Source organism: Hemicordylus capensis, chromosome 4 (assembly GCF_027244095.1).
Source record: "Hemicordylus capensis ecotype Gifberg chromosome 4, rHemCap1.1.pri, whole genome shotgun sequence".
NCBI lineage: Eukaryota > Metazoa > Chordata > Lepidosauria > Squamata > Cordylidae > Hemicordylus > Hemicordylus capensis.
The window spans coordinates 267455270-267479052 of NC_069660.1; the positions used below are offsets into that span (position 1 = coordinate 267455270).

At 45.2% G+C, this 23783-nt stretch overlaps 1 protein-coding gene across 5 annotated transcripts in view; it reads left to right on the top strand.

Annotated features, from left to right (window-relative positions):
• The window catches only part of C4H8orf34 (chromosome 4 C8orf34 homolog), a 147264-nt gene that overhangs the window by 29174 nt on the left and 94307 nt on the right, over positions 1 to 23783 (top strand). For 4 of the 5 annotated variants that reach the window (XR_008306880.1, XR_008306879.1, XR_008306882.1 and 1 more), the window contains exons 2-4: positions 13082 to 13229; positions 14193 to 14324; positions 22974 to 23102. Coding sequence is in view for 1 of the 5 variants with exons in the window: in XM_053249107.1 (XP_053105082.1) it covers positions 13082 to 13229; positions 14193 to 14324; positions 22974 to 23102 (409 nt within the window). In the remaining 4 variants the exon portion in view is untranslated. Of the gene's footprint in view, positions 1 to 8241; positions 8479 to 13081; positions 13230 to 14192; positions 14325 to 22973; positions 23103 to 23783 lie in introns of those variants that run through there. The other variant, XR_008306881.1, reaches the window with a different exon arrangement.

The window sequence follows — 23783 nt, forward strand, 5'->3', positions numbered from 1 at the left end:
TTCCATTCAGTTTTGAAATAATTTACATTTTAAGTCTTTCTTGATTTACCACTTTGATTGAAAACATCTGAGATTATTTGGAGAGAACAAAGGTGTATGTGTGAGGGGCAATGCTGCTGTTCTTGTAATTAGTTTTTTCACTGGATTATTGAAGGCATAATCTATTTCTTTTTTTTTGTTTAAAGTTCCAATAGCATGTTGGTGATTTGAAGACAGAGGTGTTGCTGGTCAGAAGGAATGCAAATTGGGATAGGGTGATTCAACCAGCTCTGGATAGGGTTGTACTCCCCTTGAAAGAGCAAGTGCACAGCTTGGGGGTGTTGCTGGACCCATACTCAGGTGGAGGCAGTGGCCAGGGGTGCCTTTGCACAGCTTTGGTTAGTGCACCATCTGCAGCCCTTTCTCCAGAAGGCAGTATAAGGGAGGAATGGCGGTTCAGTCCCCAAACAGCAGAGCAAAACCAGTTTGGTGAGAAAGCAGCAAAGCAAGGGGTCTTGAGACAGTTCTTTAGTATTGAAGAACTACAAGATTTATTTAGAGCTTACAAAAGGATAGGAAAGCTGAGCTTAAGGCTGAAAGGAGAGAGAGACTAAAACTGTTATGCCCCCACCTGAGGACTCTGAAGAGAAGTGGGAGGCAGTGGACTTTCTGGGAAGCAGGGAGATGTCTGAAGCAGGTCAGATCCATGATCTGAGTGGGGAGGCATCCGAGACAGGCCAGGGTGAGCGGTTGCCGTTGGAGGAGCCAACATGGCAGAGTGGTCTTCGGAGGGAAGGTTTGGACTCTGAGCAGGAGGTCGAGTAGCCATTATGGAGTTGAGAAGAAGCAGCCGGTTATCAGCAAAAAGGCAGTGAGAGACTGACTGAATTTGTAGCAGCTAGCAAAGGTGGAACATTGATTGCTTGCACCTGGCTGTTGGCTATAAATTCCGCAGTTTGTGCCCTGAGCAGATTGCTGGAGACAATGCATCTGATCAGCCTTCATGACTCTTATCTGGTGGATTGTGGCCCCAGAATCTAGACCTTCTTCTGCTAGAAGGCCTGGTTTATTGGATATTGATCGGAACTTTTGTGCTTTGACTATTTGCTTCTGTACTTTTGGTGAAACTGTTTGCTTAAACCTGTTGCTTATCAGTAAAGCTGAAAACAGAGACACATTTACAACCAGCTATTGTGTTGTAAATTGCTGATTGGCTAATTCAGTTTGGTGGGCTTATGACAAAAACAATCATCTCTGGAAAGACAAAATGGAGACTAACACTGGAAGAACAAAGAGGGGAGGAGTCCAGCACTTTTATCCATGACCCTAATGTGCCCCCCCCAGTGGTCACTATGAGACATTGTAGCTGAGAGTGATGAAAGTCCTAGCCCAAACAGGCAGATCTTTAGTCATCTTGCGGCTGGATTATTGCAATGCGCTTTACGTGGGGCTGCCCTTGCAGAATATTTGAAAGTTCAGTTGGTACAGCTGCCAAGGTTCTCTCTGGAACTGTCACTCGGAGCATATGAAAGAGCTGCACTGGCTGCCAATTTGCAGATCCGATTCAAGATGCTGGTTATTACCTTTAAAGCCCTTAACTGTTTGGGTCCTGGATATCTGAAGGACCGCCTGCTCCCAATGGCTTCTGACCGCTCAACAAGGTTATCAGAGGGGCCTTGGGTACATGTGCCAACATTGAGAGAGGCTAAATTGTCATGCAAACAGGACAGGGCCTTCTCTGTTGTTGCCCCCAGGCTCTGGAATGTTCTCTCATTAAATGTCTGCTCTTTGACATCTGTGGCTGCTTTGGGGGAAAATAAAATAAAGACCTTTTTATTTGTTCAGGCTTTTACCCCTTGGGGGATGCCTGGTCGCCCATCTTTCCTGCTTTTGTTTGCCTTTTTTATGGTGATTGTGTTATGGTTTTTACTGTTTAACTGATTTTAAGGCTTTAAATGTGATTTTTATGTTTCACTGTGTTTTAACTTTTGTAAGTTTACAAAAGGGTTTTATTGTATTTTAACTTTTATAAGTCTTGGGATGCCTTATGAAAGGTGTAAAAATTGAACAATAAATTAAAAATAAATAGCCTCCAAGAAGAAATGTAATTTCTGTAGAGATCCATAGAAAAATAATATTTCTTCCTCTTTAATTCTCTTTTTCTGTCACTGCATCATGTTGGTTTTTACTGCTGATCTGTAAAGAAAGCCAGTTGCAAACACTACCATTGGTTTTGGGTCTGGTACAGCTGCCAGATCTATAGGTTGCTATGCTGGTGTCTTGGTTTATAAGATCTGACAGTAAACATTTCTGCAGGCCAGTCAACATTACTGATGGAAACTTGTTTAAATAACTTCAGTTGACCCAACTTCAAGTCTGTAAGATTGTCCAGAGGCCGCTAAAAGAAGGTTATCCTATAGATTGAATAAAGGGGGAAAATACATAGTTTTGTGGTCGCAGTGGATGGGGAAGATTGCCCACGTGGTTAGTACATCTGAAACAGTGCATGAGCCCTTTCTCACGATCCTGTGAGTGGGTTTGAGTGCAGGTGGTGGGGAAGACTGCAGCAGCTTACCTTCCCTGCAGACTATCCAGAAGAGTTGTTGGGGGAGCGGATTGCACAGCCAGATGAGCTGCTGCTGCTCTAGGCACCATGGGTGTTCGGGGGCCAGGACATGTCATCCCAGCCCCCAGAAATCACACGATGCACCACACAAGTGCCAGGAGCCCGTTCCTGTGTCAGTGCTGGCTGGAAGTAGCTGGTGCTGACACATGAGCAGTTAGCCCTGGTTAAGGGCGCACTCGCGCCCTTAGCCTCGGCTAAATGGTGGGCTTCCTAGGTGGGTTTGCCACCGAGGCACTTCTGGGAGCCACGCAGCTCCCAAAAGTTCTCACGGGCAGCCAAGTCTGGGCTTGGCTGCCCTAACCCAGTCTTGGCTGCTCGTGAGAACAGCCTCCATGTGTGCAAGCATATATTTATGTGTGTATATATAATACTGCCTCCCAGTTTTGAATAGAAGCAAGCTGATCACCGCCACTCTAGGCGGCGTGGCTCGTTTGCCCCAGCCCCCTATGGAGGAGCATGTGACACAGGGAGCCGGCTCCCATTGGTCAGGCGTTCCTCCGGGGGGCGGGGTCAGCGCAGGCCTATGGCCTGCACACAGACACCCGCTCAGTCCGACTCTCAGAGTTGCAGATAGCGGACAGGCGAGCGAGCTCCGAGGCCTCCACGTGGCCAGGCCTTCCGAGGAGATGGAAGGCGGACACGAGCGGCGGCGGAGGCCTGGGGGCGAGCAGTTTCGGCGGCAGCAGCAGTTGCAGCGGCGGCAGAAGCCACGAACGGCTTCTGCTGGCGGTAATGGGGCTGGGCGGGCGGATCATTGGGGGAGGCCGTCTGCGGCCCAGGAGAGGGCTCTCAAGCCCGCTGGGGCCGGGTCATCGCCGGACCACCCCTGCCGGGCCTTCGGAGCCCTGATTTTGAGGGGCACAGCGGATCCCTGCTGGTAATATATTGGGCAGTAGCAATATGTGGAGGTGCGGAAGGGCATCATCTCATACTGCGCGGGCGGAGGCAATGGTAAACCCCTACGACGTTCTGCCGTAGGAGACCATCCTGCAGAAATGACTTCTTTTATCTAAATTATAGCAATTAAAACAAACAATGACCAAAAAAGAAAAAAGACTCCAGTGAAGCCCTGGCCATATGTCAGAATATTAGCTCCCTGCTAGTGGATGCAGTTGCTATAGAAACTTACAACTGGGGGCTAAATAAAGTCATTTTTATGTGGGTGCTACTGTCTAGGGCTGATGCACCCAGTGCCAACCAAATTGTGCGCAACCAACAAATTTCAATTCTAAAATCTCGCACTAAGTTGGCAAGGGCTCTTGCAATAAGTGGGGGATGGCTTGTGTGCAATCCTAATTAGTCTAAATTAATCTTGTCCTAGAAGCTTACGCTCCTTTTGTCTGGTAAGGAGCTTGTTTCAGCCCTAAGGGGTCCTTTTCGAGAGCCACCTTATGGCACATTTGCGAAAATAGCTTGACTACCAAGCCAGAGGTTGCTGGTTTGAATCCCCACTGGTATGTTTCCCAGATTATGGAAACACAGTATTGGGCAGCAGAGAGATAGGAAAGTGCTGAAAGGCATCATCTCCTCCTGCGTGGGAGATGGCGATGGTAAACCCCTTCCGTATTTCTCATGGGTGGGGCTGGGAGTGATTCCTCCCTGTGACCTAGGCGGAGTCGCTGCCGGTCTGTGGGGTCAGTACTGAGCCGATGGACCACGGGTCTGACTCAGTATGTGGCAGTTCCCTATGCGCCTAGAAGACAAGGAGACGAACAAGATAATAGTCAATATATCCTAGTCGGTCGCAAAAATAAATAAGCAAGCAAGCAAGCAAGCAAGCAAATAAATAAATAATAATAATAATAAAGAGGCCTTGAAGAATATATAAGGGACAGTGAAGAAGATGCACTTCAAATGGTCAAGAACGCGAAACTATTCAACACCAGCGAAACAAAACAGGCCTACAAGAAAGAACAAGTCAAGAACCGAGCAGAAAAATGGAGAAATAAGCCCCTGCATGGTCAATATTTACACAATATAAGTGGAAAATCAGACATCACCAAGACCTGGCAATGGCTTAAGAATGGCAACTTGAAGAAAGAAACAGAGGGTTTAATACTGGCTGCACAAGAACAGTCACTAAGAACAAATGCAATAAGAGCAAAAGTAGAAAAATCCACAACAAACAGCAAGTGCCGCCTTTGTAAAGAAGCAGATGAAACAGTGGACCACCTAATCAGCTGTTGTAAGAAGATCGCACAGACTGACTACAAACAAAGGCATGACAAGGTAGCAGGGATGATACACTGGAACATCTGCAAAAAATACAAGCTACCTGTAGCCAAGAATTGGTGGGACAATAAAATTGAAAAAGTTGAAGAAAATGAAGATGTAAAAATATTATGAGACTTCCGACTACAAACAGACAAACATCTGCCACACAATACACCAGATATCACTATAGTCGAGAAGAAAGAAAAACAAGTTAAAATAATCGACAGCAATACCAGGGGATAGCAGAATAGAAGAAAAAGAAATAGAAAAAATCACCAAATACAAAGATCTACAAATTGAAATTGAAAGGCTGTGGCAGAAGAAGACCAAAATAATCCCAGTGGTAATTGGCGCCCTGGGTGCAGTTCCAAAAGACCTTGAAGAGCACCTCAACACCATTGGGGCCACAGAAATCACCATCAGCCATTTACAAAAAGTAGCTTTACTGGGAACAGCCTATATTCTGCGACGATATATATAACCATTGACAATAAAATTCTGGCATCCCAGGTCCTTGGGAAGGACTTGATGTCTGGATAAAACAAACCGGTCGGTGGCACCTGTCTGACTGTGTAAACAAGAAAATAATAATAATGGTAAATAAATAAATAACACATTATGCCCTTCACGATCAGTGCTGGTGACCAGGGACGAATGGTTTCAGGGGTGAAGGGAAGTAGTCAAGGCCTGCCCTAAGCAGGGAATGGGGCACCTTCATTGGAGGGACGACACCGCTAGACCCCTTCCTTAATAGCCTCCAATGGACCCACTTATTTAACATCGGACCAGTGTTTGGTAATTACGATATTGTAGCTCACTATGCGATGCAGCACACACGGCAACGCACCTCATTATTGAATGGGGTAGTAATAAATATATATGCGTTGCTGATAACATTTAGTTCCTTACTCCAATGTTCTCGCAACTTTAACGTGGGAGGCTGCTCTGTTTGGGTGCATTGAGGGCTGAGCCTCAAGTTCAAACTTCATTCAGCCACGACGCGTTGCCAGATGACTGCTGGCTGGTCATTCCTCTCTCAGCCTAACCCACTATGGAGCGGGAGCGGGAGCAGGATATAACATGTCAGAACAATGATAAATGAATAAGTATAATAATAATTTAGCTCAGTGCAGCTGCACAGGCTTTAATAATAATAGCAAGTATAATAACTGACAGCAAAACAAAACAAACATCCTTTTCTCATATCCCCACACAGTGGGTTCTACCCTCCCTTGTCTGGCAGCGAGCTCTGGAGGGCGGCGTGTGGCTTGTCTGGCAGCGGGGGGTGGCGTGGACCCCCGCACGGTGCTGCTTAGTTCTGGACCCTTAGGGTCTGCCAAGGTCACTTGCGTGGATTCGCATGCTGAATGGTGGGACCAGCCACGTAAGGAAGGGCTGGGTCAACCGCATGATAAAATGCTATGGCAGAGTTAGGGTAGGTTTAGGGCGTTGGCGCAGGTTGCCAATTGGCCTGGGGACGCGGGTCGCTATGTGGCGGAGAGCACGAAGGGGCCTGGGACGCGGGTCTCACCCGGGAGACGTGGCCTGGAATGGATGGTCCTGGGACGCGGGTCTCAGCAATATGGCGGGAGCGCACAGTGGCCTGGGGACGCGGGTCTCGACTATGTGGCTCGGAGCACGGAATGGCCTGGGGCGCGGGTCCCAGCATTGAGCACAGATGGGTCTCAGCAATACGGTGAAAATGCACGATGGCCCGTGACGTGGTTCTCGGCTATGTGGCTATGAGCATGGAATGGGCTGGGACGCGGCTCCCAGCATTGTGGCTTGGAACGCTGCGGTGCATCGAGCACGATGGTCCTGGGACGCGGGTCTCAGCGATATTGTGGTAAGCACACCCACTGAGTAGCCGGGACACTGAACGGCCTGGGACGCTGGTCTGGGACGCGGGTCTCAACCCAGTGGCGCAGAACACGTGCTTGAGACGCGAGTCTCAGTGGTCTGGCGGGGACACACATGGCCATGGGTCGCCATTTTGTGTCATGGACCGCTTATTGGCATGGGCTAGATACAGCCATGTCACGATTGGCCAGGGCGGCCTCTCTTGCTTGAGACGCGAGTCTAAGTGGCCTGGCGGGGACACACATGGCCATGGGTCGCCATTTTGTGTCATGGACCGCTTACTGGCATGGGCTATGTACAGCAATGTCACGATTGGCCCGGGTGGCCTCTCTCCTAGGCACGCGCCTGAGACACTGGTCTTGGTGGTCTGGCGGGGACACACATGAGCATGGGACGCCAGCCCAGCTATGTATTGTGGACCGCACATTGGCATGGGCTGGATACAGCCCTGTCATATACAACCCTGTCACGATTGGCCCGGGCGGCCTCTCTTCTAGTCAGCAACCGGGATTCTCGCTGTATCGGCAGATCATGCCAGACCGGAGGAGGTGCTGGCATGCTACCTGTATTGTTATACTCTGGCGTGACGCCACGCAGCGTAAGGTGTGGGGGGTGCCCGAATGCAGGATAAGTTTAGATAGGGATAGATTTGGAGTTAACACGGCGTTGGCACACCACTCTACAGGGGTGACAGGGTACACCGTTCACCCGAGGGGATGTCGGGAAGCTGGGATTGGCAGTGGTCCGGAAGGGCTTGTGGGGTGCAGGGCGTTAAGCTAGGCTAACGCCCGCCGTGGCAGGTACAGTGCGGGTAGAAAACTGGAAAATTATCGGTGCAGCACCTTAGGTAAGCGTTTGGCTTCAACTAGGAGGCGCTGATCCCCTGAGGCTTGACAGATCGGGGATGCAGCTCAACTCCTACCTCGCTCTAGGAGGCTTCCTTCCGTATGGCTCGACAGCGTCGGACGGATAGCGCCTACAGCAGGGACCTGACATTAGGTCGGCTGAGAAGGGCATTCCCGCTTGTCAGTGGTCGAATCGCCTCGAGCCAAGGTGCCAGCGCCATAGGCCTTTGGGTAAGGCGGCCACGCGTGTGGCCGACCTGAGAGTGCCCGCACTGTGGGGGTGGAGCGTCAATCCCAGCTGAATTCCTCAAGTACACCGCAATTTGAAATGTTAATAAAATGGCCAGTTTCACCGAAAGTAACTGTGTCCGTGTCTCCTTGGGTCTGGGCGCAATGGATAGATTCACTTTGGCTGATGTTTCTAGGCTGAAAACTTTCTTTTAGAAGGAACTGATAGCATGAAAATGTTTAATGTGCTCTAAAACTGGCTTGCATGTTATAGTGGTAGTGTATTTACAGTATTGCTCCCTTCTGAGTTATTCACCAAGCTCTGTTCTTCCTTGTCCTGCTCCTTTTCTCACTTCAGCCCCTCCCCACTGATTTGGCTGATCTTGCAGCTCACTGGTTGCCTTCTAGAAGCTGGAGAACAGGCACCAGGCTACGTTCTGTTTCTGCTTTCTGGAAGCCAGAACTCACAGCTACCTTTAAAAATGTCCCTGTCTTTAAGCCAGAAGGGTGGACACATGGAGGCTGATTAGACTGTCCTAGGCTTTTTGTTTCTCAGTGATATGCTGTGACTGCTGCCAGTGTTTGCTCTATTACTATTTTTTCATCTGTGTACGGAATGAATTTTGTTCTGAGTGGCAGTATCAAGGCAGTGTGCGCGCATGTATATTCAGAATGGAGCCTTCCTGAGCGGGATCTAAAATTAACTGAACGGACATCAAAAAATGTGTGAGTGCACTTGTACACCTTAGAGGGAACACTGACTATAACCTGTACTTGTTTTCTTTCGCTGTCAGGTGTGTGTGTGTGTGTGTGTGTGTGTGTGTGAGAGAGAGAGAGAGAGAGAGAGAGAGAGAGAGAGAGAACAAATGAGCAAGAGTGATAGGGTGCACAGCAGAGTGGAATGCTTTGTCTATATTCAGGCAATCCTCCAAACCAGCACTCTGCCTGTGTACTCCCCCTTCTCTTTCCTTCTTCCTCTTTTTCACAGGGCCTAATTCATTTTTCCTGCTTTTAATCTATGGTTTGTTTTTGCATCCAAACAACAAATGTCCAATCCCTTCAATCTGGGATTGCAATCCAGGATTGAACTGTGGTTTGAAATCCTGGTTTGGACAGATCGCTCAAACCGTATTTCTTGAAGTGCAATAGCAAACTAGTTTGATTAAAACAGGAAAGAATAAACTCTGTTAGAGAAAAGAGGAGAGAAAGGGGAGAGGTGGAGGGAATATGCAAGCGCAGCACTTGTTCATGATCCATGAAACCATGAGACAGAGGTTTGTCTGAGTGCTGACAATCTGTATCTTTGTAGTAGGGCTGCATCTGGTATTTAGAAAATAAGGAAATTGTAAGTTAAACAGAGGTATGCACAATACATTTGGAAAAAGAAAAGGTCATATTTTGAATTAAATGTTGAACTCAGATATATTGTAGGTGTACTAGCGACTTAGGGGGCCTTTGCAGAAGGCAACTCCTTCATGGTGAGATGGGACTTTTAGTAGTTGAATATTGAAAGGGACAAATTTAAACAATACAAGATTAAAGTATTGGAAATGTTGCATTGGTGAAAATAGCAAAGGTGGGTAGGTCATATACAGATTTGCGGACTAATACAGTACCTTTTAAAATGTGATAGTTTTCAGGGGGGCAAAGATCCCCAAATGTGTGACTTAGATGGAAAAAGTCAAGCAAGAAGAAGTGTTGATGAAGATTAAGAAGTGATCCAAAATAATAAACTGGCTGCAGAGTTTAGAAGCAATTTTTCCTGTTAATGAGAAGAGATACAGTGATGCTGTTAGGTTGTTACTGATGGTGGGCAAACACATTATTACTACTGCTATGACAATGATGACTATATATATATACTACTTTTCAACAAAAGTTCCCAAAGCAGTTATCCTGAACATTTTGTACAACCAATTGGAAAAACTTGTTAGTAATTTCATTTGTGTGAAATTCATTTCAGCTTTTAACTGTCCCATCTAAAGTAAATTCTATAACCATTTTATAAAAATTTAATGTAACTTCAAAAGTGCATAAAACAATGGAATAATAAATGAACATTGAAATACTGTGGTAATATGGGTATTTCATAGATAAATGAAAGATAGGCTGGTACAGTACACTAGACCTAGCAAAAGATATTGGGGGACCCATTTCATTGTGCTGTTACATGGTAATACTGCTAAGTTGTATTACTGTGGCCTTCTCTGTAAATTTTAACGTTGTGAATGTTGAGAATATCATGAGGGAGGTGGGATGGACTCCCCCCTCCCCATGTAAAGCTGACATATTGCAATATTAGGCAATCAAAATGTACTGTAATAATGTAGCTTGAAGAACTGAGTTAAATTATAACCTGACAGATTTTTTAATTTGTACAGTGTGTACTAAGTATGCAAAATGAAAAACAAATCTGTGACTGTTCCTATTGTTAGTTACTAAGCAAAACACAACACCTGTTAATTAATTCAGTAGTCTGATAAGTTCAGTTAGTAAGGGCTAATTAGAACTTTCTTGAAAGTTGTCTTGTAAATTAATAAGTTTCATTTATGATTACCCAAAGACAATCATAGGAAGACTAGACTATTGGCTTACATTGAGGCGGGTCTCACGATGCGTAAGACCCGCTTTTGCTGAAACTGTGGGGAGAGCGGGCTAAGCCCGCTCTCCGCACAGACGACCGGGCAGGGAGCCCTGGGCAGCCGAATTGGCTGCCCACATGATTGCTGGCTCTGTGACGGAGTTGGTGGGGGCTGGGTGGGAGCAGGGGCTGGGTGGCCCCCGGAAGCCCCAGTATGCCCTGCGCAAGCACGCAGGGCATACTGGGAAGACTCCCGGAGCCGGGAGGCAGCTTTTTGCCTCCCGGTCGGGGTTCTACTCACGAGTAGCTTCGGCGCGGAGCCGCACCGCAGCTACTCACGAGCAGATAGCCCGGGGTTGTGGAGCGCTCACTCCACAAACCCGGGCTAAGGGGCGGACTACTTGAGCGGGCTAGCTTGTGGTTCTTACGATTAACAAAAATCGGGCTAGGCTCTCCTAGCCCAATTTTTGTTAATTGTGAGAATAGCCCCATTGAATAGCTGATGGTGCAGTCATTGGAATACGTAGACTGAAAGGTTGATATCTTTTAATCTAACTTTTCCATTCTATGATTGCATTGAAAACAAACCTATTGCATGAATAAAACAGCTATTACAAATCAACACCATGGTTTGATACTTCATATCACCTCCTCAGATGCAATAATTTATAATGACCACATGATGTGCAACCCACAATTGCCACAAGGAGGACTTTGGGTCTTCAAGAAGCATTCAGTGTGTCCCTGCACAGAAGACTTGTTTGAGCAGCAGACTGGGTATGGAGCGGGAGGGGAGCCATTTTCATGTCTCTTCCCTCCCTCCAAAAGCTCTTGCCATTTGTATATATCTGTTCCTGAAGGCTGCAAAACCCTCGGTAACAGATTTATACAACTGGAAAGGGCTTTGCGGGGGGGGGGGGGGACGACATGAAAATCACTGCCCACTTCCCCTTTGTACCCAGTCCACTGTGCAAAGACAGCTTCAACATAGGGATGCTTAAGGCTTGTTATGGACTCACAGACTTCTACAGACTTCCTTCCAACAATGAAGGACCTCTCTTCATGTAAACCATAGGACACAGTTCACACATTCAGTTGTGAATAATTAAGTATGGTGAAGCATGCATTAATCAGTGTGGTCACAGAGCTGCCATTTTATTTTTCCTGGGATGCATTTGGAATAATGCCACATTACATGATAGTATAAGTCCTTGTGCATTCTGGGAGGCAGGGGAAGATAGTTAGCGGGAGCCAACTGCTGGAGAAAGTAGCAGCACGTGAAGTGCTGCTCTTGTCACTGCCCACAAAGTCTTTGAATGTTCAGTTCAATGTTAAGCCCCACCCGAAAAAAATTCATTGTAGCTTTCTGCAGCCCCCATGAAGGTACTGCGAATGGTTGTATCCCCAAACCCCCAGTGAGCACCTGAAAAACTTTGGAAATTTTTGCAATTTTTCCAGAGCATAACCAGTGTTCTCTGTAACAGGGATTCCAAATGGCTCTTCTCAACAAAATGGCGGCCGGAAATAACTTCTGAGGTAATTTCCAGCCACCTTGACCTGCGGATATGCAAGTTTAACCCTCTGCCTCCCAGTGTATGCCAAGGTCAGGTTCTAGTATCCAACCACAGATATGCGAATCTGCAGGTGGTGGATCCGTGGATAACGAGGTTCTTCTGTACAGATTTTAGAGAACAGACTGGTAAGAACTGGCTTTTTTCCAACTTTAGGTAGGAATAGTAAATTAGTTGCCAGTTAGCCTAGAGATCAACCCGGTAATCACACTGGTTCTTATTTGTTCCTTTGAGCACAGTGCCGGTAGCAGAGATTAATGAGCACCTCTCTATTGCCATTTATCTTGCACATGTGCACACCTTGTATCTAAAGCCCACAAAATCAGAACTTCCTCCCTCTATTACTTAGGCTTATCTTGGTGCCTATTAAACTGTCTTGTAAATTACATTCTACCCCACTAACTGAGCTGCTGAATGTCATACAACAGTTTCCAAATGGACAAAACTGTTTAACACATTGGCTGTAGTCCAAAGCTCTGTTTAACTCTGGTACAGAACTCTGTGTGACCAGGAACTGCAGTTCCGTTCACTGTGAGGGATGAATGCCATTGGGAAGCATTTGTAAAAACAGGTAATTAGAGAAGAATTGCAAGAATTTGTCATGGTGACATTTTCTATGTAAAAAAACAGGGTAAACGAGACATTAAAGTTCTAAACTTGTTTCTACTCAGAATATCCCATAGTGTTTTCAAGATTCAGAGGGGATGTTGTTTAGTATGTTGTGCTGAACATGTAAATTCTTCAAAGGTTATTGTGAGCAAAGTAGAATTTGAAATGGCCTCAAAAATATCTATCTATCAAATTTGTAGACCATCCCAAACTTCTGTCTCTAGGTGGTTTATAACAATATAAAACAGATCAAAATGAAAACCATTTAAAACCACAGTACAGTTAAAAAGCTTGGGTGAAAGACTTTTTAAACGTCAGAGAAGGAGAGGCTCTTTTTTTCAGCAAGGAGCACATACCAGGGTCTCGGGACAGCAACAGAGAAGGCCTGTCTCTGTGAAGCCACAAGACGAGCCAGTAGCAACTGCAGAACTTCTCCAGATGATCTCAATGGGTGGTGGGGCTCATGGCAAAGAACACTTATGAACACTATTGTTTATATTTATGTTTTCTTCTAACATAATGTGACTTGGATACATAGTTAACACTTCTTTGATTTAATGTTTTTAAGGAATTGATGACCAAGCTGATAACTGAGACACCTGATCACCCAATCCCATTTCTGATTGACCATCTCCAGTCAAAACAAGGGAGTCGTGGCCAGCTTCAGAGAACATTATCTGGATCTGCTGCACTCTGGGCAGAAAGTGAAAGTTCAGGTATGTAGAACAACAATTGCATATTGAGAATGTCTAAAATGAACATAAACAAACACCCATCACCTTCTGTTTATTTGTATTCCACATATTCTCCAGAAAACACAGGGCATGATATATGGGTTACTCCATTTTGTCTTCACACCAACCTTTTGATGTAGGTTGCTGATGAAGGAAAGCACCTTCGTGAAAGCTTTGTTTAACTTGTATAGCTCTGAATCCTGGGGGTGTGCAAACAGATTGGACATCGAACCTGTTTGACGTTGAACCAGTTTGGTTCGACTGTTTGGGGTCGAAGCAAATCACCCCCTGTTCGGTCCAATCCTGGACTGAACACCCCCCAATTTTCGGGGGGTTCATGAGCTTGAAATTGGTTGGTTTTTTGGTTTTTTAAATTATGTTTACTCTCCTCGGGGGAGTACCTGGAGGTGGCGGGAGGGGGGGCCCAGGCCACGCAGAGGCCATGTGTGCAGGCGCATGGCCTCCATAATGGCTACTGGGCCACCGGATGAAGGCTGTAAACCGGCGAACGGGGGCATGAGGAAGGCTGGCAGGGGGAGGGAGAACCTCCACGGACCATCCCCCCCACCCCCTCCAGGAACACCCCAGAGGGGAGTAAAGGTAACCCCCATTTTTTTACAATTTCAAGCTCGTGAACCACCACCACCCCCGACTGAACGGGGGGGTCGAGGGGGTGCTGGACCTAACTGGCCCAGTTGTGTTCCAGGCCAGTCTGGCCTCGAATCAAACTGGGCCAGCCCGTTCTGTGCACATCGCTACTGAATCCAGCCCCTGATGTTTGTTTCATGAGCACAAAGGAAAGAAAGTAATAGTTTACCTGGGTATCTGTCATTTCTGTAGCATTTTATAGCTTGCCTGAATATATTTTTTTAATCAGGATTATATTTTGCATGTGAAGGTCAAAAAGTTATTATGCCAATACAATCTTTTTTCCCCCTTCAACAGAAAATAAGGGAACTAGAAGGGATTCCAGAAGTTATGATAAACCCTGGCAGACAAATGCAAAGAAGCCTAAAAAATCAAAAAGTGACCTTGCTGTATCCAACATTTCTCCTCCATCACCAGAGTCCAAATCATGTAAGGAAATATTAATTCGTTTAGTTGCGAGTGACTTTTTGAAAGGATGTACTTTATGGTTCTTAAAAGCTGAAATAAGAGCAAAGCAGAGACTGTCCTTTTTAAATTGAAATGAGTAAATCTGAAGAACGCTTGGTTCAAATGCAGTGTAATGTTATAGATTTATAGTCATTAGATTTTTGTGTGTGTGTGTTTATTAAATAGTTCATTTTACAGTGCCATTCTTTTAAAATTCATAAATATTCTCTTGCCTGTTGGTGTCTGTATAGAAAATTATTATTTAACAGACCAGAATATTCTTATTCAGTTTTAAAAATAAGAAATGTAGGATAAGTGTTCTTGTGAAACTGCAAGATTGATTTAATTGCATGTTAAAGCAGAAGTACCAGATTTACTGGCTGTAGGAATGGTGGTAAAGGGTGGTATGGGAAGAGAGTTGGTTTTGTGGTAGCAAGTATGAATTGTCCCCTTAGCTAAGCAGGGTTCATCCTGGTTTGCATTTGAATGGGAGACCACAGGTGAATACTGTAAGACATTCCCCTTAGGGTATGGGGCCATACTGGGACGAGCATCTGCTTTGCATGTAGAAGGTTCCAAGTTCCCTCCTTGGCAGCTATAAGATAGGACTGAGAGAGACTCCTGCCTGCAACCTTGGAGAAGCCACTTCCAGTCTGTGTAGATAATACTGAGCTAGATGAACCAATGGTCTGACTCAGTAGAAGGCAGCTTCCTATGTTCCTGTTATTTGTTTCATTGCACAGACTACCAGATCATTACACAGAATTCCATTCATTACTGGTTACCAAATATTAATTTCATATAAATAATAAAAAATACCAGAGGAAGAATGCAAACTTCTCCAAGATAAAGTGACTGGATGACATGATGAAGAAAGTTACTAAAATAATTTCAATGGGACTACTTTGAGTAATTTCCCTCAACATGTCAGTCACTGATGTTAACTAGCTATGTTTGTATGTGTGACCATTGGATTATTTAAAACAACCATAAGGTAGTTGAAATTGACTCTTTTGGATATTAGCCAAACTTAAAGACAAACCATGAAGTGCATGTCCTGCTGGGTCTGGTTCCAGCACAGGCATATCAGGGTCCAAAGAGGCAGTGGCAGATGACATGGTGGAAAGCAGTCCAATGGCCTCATTGTGGAGTAGGAAAACAAGAATCCTGTCCTGTTGTAGATAGAAGTCAATGGCTGTTCTGAGCCTCTGTTAATTCAGAACAGTGTCTTATTTTATTTCATAGGGGATATTTTCCAAGTTAGTATATGCAGGATTTCAGCACCATTTTATTTAACTTGTGAAAGCTAATCCAGATGTACTATAATCCCCATGCAGTGATGGTGCCACCTCGAGTTCCATGTGGGAAGTATTCGTTTGAAGTGCGTGCACATCAAAGATTTGGACTTTTATATAATATGTATGCATTCAGGTCCAAAGAAGTTCATTTGAGGATGGAGAATTGGATTAGGTGGTTCAGTTCTATGATTATATAAGGTCTGGGATCACCATAATTTATTGTGAGTCCTCCCAGCAATGTAAAACTACACTTAGAGATCCATTTTAGGCATGTCTGCACTATGAACTGAGAGTGATGTTCCTATACTGGTTTTTCCGCGCTACAGAACCCTGAGGAGAGTGAGGGGAATAAGAATTGCTCATGAAATTCTGTGTAAGCTTGCGTAGTTTCTGGGGTTCTTTGTGCAACACAGAGGGTCATCACACAAACCTTCATCATTGTAATGTAATGTAAAAGCAGTTCAGAAATTCACATTTGGTGGACATTAGTGTATAAGCAAACATATTTTGTCTTACAATGTTTCTGAAAGAGGAATTGTGTAGACAAGTGCAACACTGCCAAGCAAACACCACTGCTTTTGGCAGACTGCAGTGCAGATACAGGTGGCCCTCGATATTTGTGGGGGTTCCATTCCAGCCTACAACCACAGATAATGAAACTGCGAATCACGAGACCTTAAGTCTATGGGAATTGGGGGGTTAGGTACCTTGACTGAGCCTAAAGAAGGTCCAAAAAAGCTTTTTTAAGAGCCACAAAATGGCTCCGTGCTGCAAAATGTGGGGGTGTGCAATTTGGGTATTCGGTGATTCGGTTCGGGACCCGAACCGAATCACCCCTGTTCTGTTTTGTGCCCGAATATGGGCCACCCGAATCACCCTTGATTCGGTTCAGATTCGGATTTAACCCGAATCCGAATCGATTTGGGGGGGAAACAGGGCCCAGGGGCAAAATTTTGGGGTGGGGTGGTAGTGCCCAATGGGTGGAGTCTACCACCCCAATTTCAGGGGAATTGGGCAAAGGGCTGATTTTTGGGGAATTTTGAAGTTTTAGTGACTTTGGGGCAGTTCAGGGGCATAGCATGGGATCTGGGCAAAAGGAGTGGGGTGGGGTGGTAGTGCCTAATGGGTGCAGGCTACCACCCCAATTTCAGGGGGATTGGGCAAAGGGCTGATTTTTGGGAAATTTCTGAAGTTTTCATGTCTTTGGGGCAGATTGGGGCAGAAAGTGGGGCCTGGGGCAGAAGAGTGGGGTGGGGTGGCAGTGCCTAATGGGTGGAGGCTACCACCCCAATTTCAGGGGGATTGGACAAAGGGCTGATTTTTTGAGAATTTTTGAAGTTTTAGTGACTTTGGGGCAGTTTGGGGGCAGAAAGTGGATCTGCCCCAAAAGAGTGGGGTGGGGTGGTAGTGCCTAATGGGTGGAGGCTACCACCCGTCCCCAATTTCAGAGTGATTGGGCAGAGGGATGAATTTTGGTGAATTTCTGAGGCTTGTCTTCATAAGGTGAAGTGTGCTAAATTGATTACTTCCTCATATTCATAGTAATTGAGAGTGTGAAAAAGTGAAAGTGGGGTCATGAGAGTTGTTTAATTGAAAAAAATCTCATTTGCTATGATAGAATGAGAATTCACACCTCAGAAGTTTTTTCTGAGGTGTGAATTCTCATTCTATCATAGCAAAAAACTTCCCCAAAAATCAGCCCTTTGCCCAATCCCCCTGAAATTGGGGTGGTAGCCTGCACCCATTAGGCACTACCACCCCACCCCACTATTCTGCCCCAGGCCCCAAAGTCACTAAAACTTCAAAAATTCTCAAAAAATCAGCCCTTTGCCCAATCCCCCTGAAATTGGGGTGGTAGCCTGCACCCATTAGGCACTACCACCCTACCCCACTCCTTTTGCCCAGATCCCATGCTATGCCCCTGAACTGCCCCAAAGTCACTAAAACTTCAAAAAATCCCCCCAAATCAACCATGAACCGAATCACCCGAATTTTTCGGGCCCGAAATTCGGGTGATTCTGCTTGGGCCCGAAAAATATCGGGGGACATCGGGTGTGATTCGGTTCGGCCCTGAATCACCCGAAATTGCTCGTTTCGGGCACAGATCGTTCTGTGCCGGAAATTTTTTGCACATCCCTAGCAAAATGGTGGCCGGAAATGGTATCGGAAATCATTTCCAGCCACCCAGGAACTGAAAATTTTACCTATTTTTAAAACTGTGGATAAAGAAGTCGGGTCTGTTTTGCCTGACTGTGGATACATGACTGAGCCTAAAGAAGGTCCAAAAAAGCTGAAATAAAGGGAATAAAGCACAGTACCTTGCTCTCCAGGCTTCCAGCTCTCCAGAAAGCCCTGATCCGCAATCTGCAAATCCTCAGTCTTATTAGGGATTTTTTAAAAAGAGCTACAAAATGGCTCTGTGCTGCAAAATGGTGGCCGGAAATGGTATCGGAAATCATTTCCAGCCACCCAGGAACTGAAAATTTCACCTATTTTTAAAACTGTGGATAAAGAAGTCGGGTCTGTTTTGCCTGACTGTGGATACATGAAACCACAGGTACCGGGATGTGGATAACGAGGGCCACTTGTACTGAAACCCATGTTGTGCTAATGATCAGCCACACCTGCGCTGCAGATAGTATGGTTCATTTCTTCTTCTGATATGCAGTGCATCTGATCTGTGCATGTTCAGACACATTGTTAGGCATAATTGTTGATCATTCTGTGTATGCCTTGTCCAGTACTCTGTTGTTCCATCTGGTAGGGTAGAACACTTGATTGGTTGTAGTTCATCTGAAAGCAGAGAATCAGTTTAGTATCTTGATTGCTGATTTGCTTCCTTCTTGCTTCTTCTGTTCTGATATAACAGAAAGGTGCTCCTTTGATGAGCAACATAGAACAAACAGCATTTGGGGGAATAAAAAACGTTATTGAGATACCATTTTAAGCTATGCTGTCATGGAAAAAAAGCAGAGACCATATTTGTATTTATATAGTGAATTGGGGAAAACATCTTTACTAGAAAATCTGTGCACTCTAGTTACCGGCTTTGAATGCTGTATATTATTCATCTCTGGAATAAGAGATAATGCTAATTCAGGTAGCATGATGGGGGATTTAACAAGCTGCCTTGCTGACTTTAATAAATGGCTAAATATAAAGCAAGTGGAGAACAAGATTATTAGTAAGGAATTACCCTAGATCTTCCATAAGAAATTACTATAGTGATACTATGATGAGCAGTTAAGCTGCTGCCACTATTATTGTGGGAAATGTTTTGAATAATGTAGAACTTCTGGATTGAAGTATAGATCTAAAACCCCAGATTAAGTTTTCAGAGCCTGTGTTCTTCTGTTACTCTGGTGCATAGAAGCAGCAGCACTGCTTCTTTTAACAACACCACAGTAACATGAGACGCCCCAGACCACACAGAAGGACCTCGCACTGTGGCTCCTCTCCTTGCTAGTGTTAACCCAGTTTCTTGAGGGTTGTGTGGTCTCTTGGTGTGTGGAGGTCATAGTGTATGCTTCTCCGTGGTCTGGGTCTTCTCACTTTATCCCAGTGATGTGAGAAAGTAAATACCAGGAAGTGACCCAATATTATAAATAAGTAGTGCATGCTGAAATTAGAAATTTAAAACTTGAAATTGGAAAATCCAGCATTGCTCCAATAAGCCTGTGTCACTCATTCACACCTGCTATTAAGGTGGGAGAGAGACCGCAACTGTGAGGGATGGGGAGATGTTATGTGCTTCTTTTGCCATTTCACTCAATTGCATAAGAATGATACAGATTCTGCCTCTGATGAAGAGTTGTCTCATCAAAATGCTGAAGGCATCCTCTCTTTGACTCTGAACCATTCCGTAGTGGTGACTTCAGTCTTTCTTACCATGGTATGCTAACTTTACAAATATTCTTATGGGAAGCATCTAGTAACCCTCTTCATGTGCTTCATGTTCCCTAGGAGCTTAATTAATAAGAGTAGAAGTCTTTGTTTCAACTCAAACATATTGTGTAAACTTGCATGTTGATAAACCAGAATAAACAAATCAATTTACTTTCACAAATATGCGAAATAGTTTTGGTAGGAACAAAGCCTTGTATTTGGGTTTTGAATGTTAAAACCCATGTTCATTTTCTTATCAATATTAAGCAAGATGGAGGTGAGGAGCACTTTATTTATTTTATTTATATACCGCCCAAACTTTCATCTCTGGGCGGTTAACAGTGACATAAAAATATTTAAAACAAATATAAAAGATTAAAACAGTTTAACAATTTAAAAACAGCATAAAATTAAAACCTACAAATTTAAAAAGCTGAAAAAGCTTGGGTGAAGAGTTGGGTCTTCAGACATTTTTAAAAAATAGTCAGAGATGGGGAGGATCGTATCTCAGCAGGGAGCACATTCCACAATCTCGGGGCAGCAATCAAGAAGGCCGATCTCTGTGTGGCCACCAGACGAGCTGGCGGTAACTGGAGATGGACCTCCTCAAATGACCTGAATGGGCGGTGGGGCACATAACGAAGAAGATGTTCTCTTAAAAACCAGAGCCTAAGCCGTTTAGGGCTTTATAAGTTCAGAGATTAAACTAGCACTTTGTATTCTGCCCGGAAACCTATTGGCAGACAGTGTAGCTCAATCAACAAGGGAGTAATGTGGTCTCTCCAAGATGACCTGGAGACCAACCTGGCTGCCACATTCTGAACCAACTGAAGTTTCTGGACTATGTACAAAGGCAGCACCATGTAGAGCGCATTACAGAAGTCTAGTCTGGAGGTTACCAACAAATGTACCACTGTTTTGAGGTCATTGATCTCGAGAAATGGACGCAGCTGACGTGTCAGCCGAAGCTTATAGAAAGCACCCTTGGCCACTACCTCAACCTGAGAAACCGGGGAGAGGTGTGGATCCAGAAGTACTCCCAGACTGCAAACCCGTTCCTTTTGGGGAAGTGTGACCCCATCTAGAACAGGTAGATCAAAATCTTCTCTGGAGTTCTGACCATGCACAATAATTACCTCCGTCTTATCTGGATTCAGTTTCAGTTTATTCTCCCTCATCCAGCCCATTACTGCCTCCAGGGAAGATATGCCATCTCCTGAAGAAGTTGACATGGAGAAATAGATCTGGGTGTCATCAGCATACTGATAACATCCCACTCCAAATCCTCTGATGATTTCTCCCAGCGGTTTCATGTAGATGTTGAAAAGCATTGGAGAGAGTACAGAGCCTTGAGGGACACCATACTTAAGCTCAGATTTCGAAGAGCAACAGTCTCCAATCGACACCATCTGGAATCTGTCCGAGAGGTAGGAGCGGAACCACTGTAAAACAGTGCCTCCCACGCCCAACCCCCTCAGACGTTCCAGAAGGATACTATGGTTGATAGTATCGAAAACCGCCAAGAGGTCCAAAAGGACCAACAGAGTCACACTTCCTCTGTCAATTCCCAACTGGAGATCATCCATCAGGCCGACCAAGGCAGTCTCCACCCTATAGCCTGCCTGGAAGCCAGTTTGAAATGGGTCTAGATAATCAGTTTCCTCCAAGACTGCCTGGAACTGAGAGGCCACCACCCTCTCAATTACCTTGCCCAGCCATAGGAAGTTCGAGACAGGCCTATAGTTGCTCAACTCTGAGGGATCTAATGTAGGCCTCTTTAAAAGATGTCTAATGATTACCTGCTTGAGACAAGGAGCATCCTGCCCTCCCTCAGAGAAGCATTTATGATTTCCACCAGGCCTCCTACAACAGTCTCCCTGCTAGATAGAGCAAGCCATGTTGGACAAGGGTCAAGAGAACAAGTGGTAGGGCTCACCGCTCCAAGCTGCTTGTCCACATCCTCAGGAGTCCAAACTGAAACCAATCCAGTTGAACCACATAAGAGGAGTTGTCGGACACCTCCAATTCAAACATCTAATTAATTGTGGAGTCTCCATCTAAGTCGGCCCGAATCTGAGATATTTTATCTGCGAAAAATTCTTTAAACACATCGCAGCGGATAACTGATGACTCCAAATCCTGGTTCAGGCGGGTGGGGCAGATACTATTCCCCTCACAACCCTGAACAACTCTGCCGGACGTGAGTTGGCAGAAGCAATACGGGCAGAAAAGAACCACTTCTTTGCCGCAAGTATCGCCTGAGCATAGATCTTTAAATGTGCTCTATGACATCATCTGTCAGATTCGAGTCGGGTCTTTTTCCACTTGCGCTCCAGTTGCCTACCTTGCCGTTTCAGCCCCCGTAGATCTTCCGTATACCAAGGGGTCAGTTTTGAAGCAGGTCAGAGGGGATGCTTAGGAGCAATCATGTCTACTGCCCTGGTGAGCAAGTTGTTCCAATTCTCAACCAGGCCATCAACAGGATCACTGGCAGACCCAACATTAAATCCCATCAAGGCTTCTTGGAATCCTACCGGATCCAATAACCTCTTCGGGTGGACCATTCTAATAGGCCCCTCACCCCTGCGGAGGTGGGAAGTGGTTGTAAGTCCGACCTTAACCAGATGTTGGTCCGTCCATGACAACGGGAAGATTGTAGGAGTCCCCACCCACAGAACACCACCCTGATCAGAATAAAAGACCAGATCAAGCATGTGACCTGCAATATGCGTCGGTCCAGAGACCACTTGGGATAGGCCCATAGTTGTCTTGGCTGCTATGAACTCCTGAGCTGCCCCGGACAAATTGGTCCCGAAATGAACATTGAAGTCCTCCCGGACCAAAAGTCTGGGAGACTCCAATGTAAGTTCCGCAACCAAGTCCGTGAGCTCAGTAAGGTATTCCGTTGGGCAGCAGGGTGTTCAGTACACCAGCAGAAGTCCCAATCTATTCCTGGTCCTCAAACTCAAGTACACACATTCAATATGGTCCGATACCCTAACGGACCCTGGTAAGGGAGATGTTATCCTTATAGACCACAGCCACTCCACCTCCCCGCCCACATCCCCTCACCCACTCCTCTACAGAATATCCTGGAGGAAGAAGCTGGGACCAGACTGGGCCACTAGCCTCCCCCAACCAAGTCTCAGTAATACACACCAGGTTGGCCCCTTCATCCATAATCAAATCATGGATGAGTTCTGATTTATTTTGGACTGACCTGACATTGAAGAGGAGCAAGGTAAGGCTATGTGCGTTGTTGGCAGTGTTCCCTGAGGTCAAAGAGCTGGCAGGACAGCCGGAAGGGGAAACAGCTATTAAGTTTCTGTCTACCCTTCCCCTGGAATGGCCTGCTGACCGTAGTGTCAGGTGTGATTTGTTATATTTTATATTATTATAAAGATGTTTGTAGCATGAATTAAAACAAAATGTGTTTTATTTTGCTTAGTGCCGAGGTCAATAGAACACCCCAAATGGAATTGGAGAACAAAATCAGAGCATCATGATTTTGATGAATTAAATCATATCCTTCAAGAAAGTAAGAAGCTTGGTAAAGCCCTGGAGAATCTTTCTCGAAGTAAGTTGACTAGTCGATAATTGCTGAAATACATATTTGGAGCACATGTAGAGGTGCCATTCAGATTGACACCTCTCTGAGCGATAAAGGGACATGTCAGGATATTTGTCCTCCATCCGCAGAGGGTTTGTTCTGTTAACAGGGGAGTTATAGCTGAGACTGAGCATGCTTTCACCCCGAGGAAGGTGGCTTGGCCCCCCACTTCTCCACTCATGAAGGATGGGGTGGCAAGAAGTCATGAACCCAGGAATGGGTCCGGAAAGCAAGAAAGCGAGGGGCTGGTGTGACTGCAAAAACCATGTGCTTAGAAAAGACCAAGAACATATCCTGTATATCCATATTAACAGATTTTCCGATAAGTGTATTTGTTCTGTTAATTTCAAAGGGAGTCGTTATTGCTAATTTTCTGAAGCCTGTTGGTCAAGTTGAAGGGAGTAGCATGCTGAACTTCAGACTCAGGAGCAGAGGTGTGTTCTTCACTCTCTCCTCTCCTCTTCTGCAGTAGACTCATAACTGAGGATGCATCCGTTTCAAGCTGAAAAAACACAAAACCTTATTTAGATTCAACAATATATAAAAAAAGAATGCAAATACTATATATTAATTGTTTTAATGTAATATTAGTAGTAAAACCTTGTGATTGAAAGCTATCAAAACTGTATTATATATAATTAATCAAGA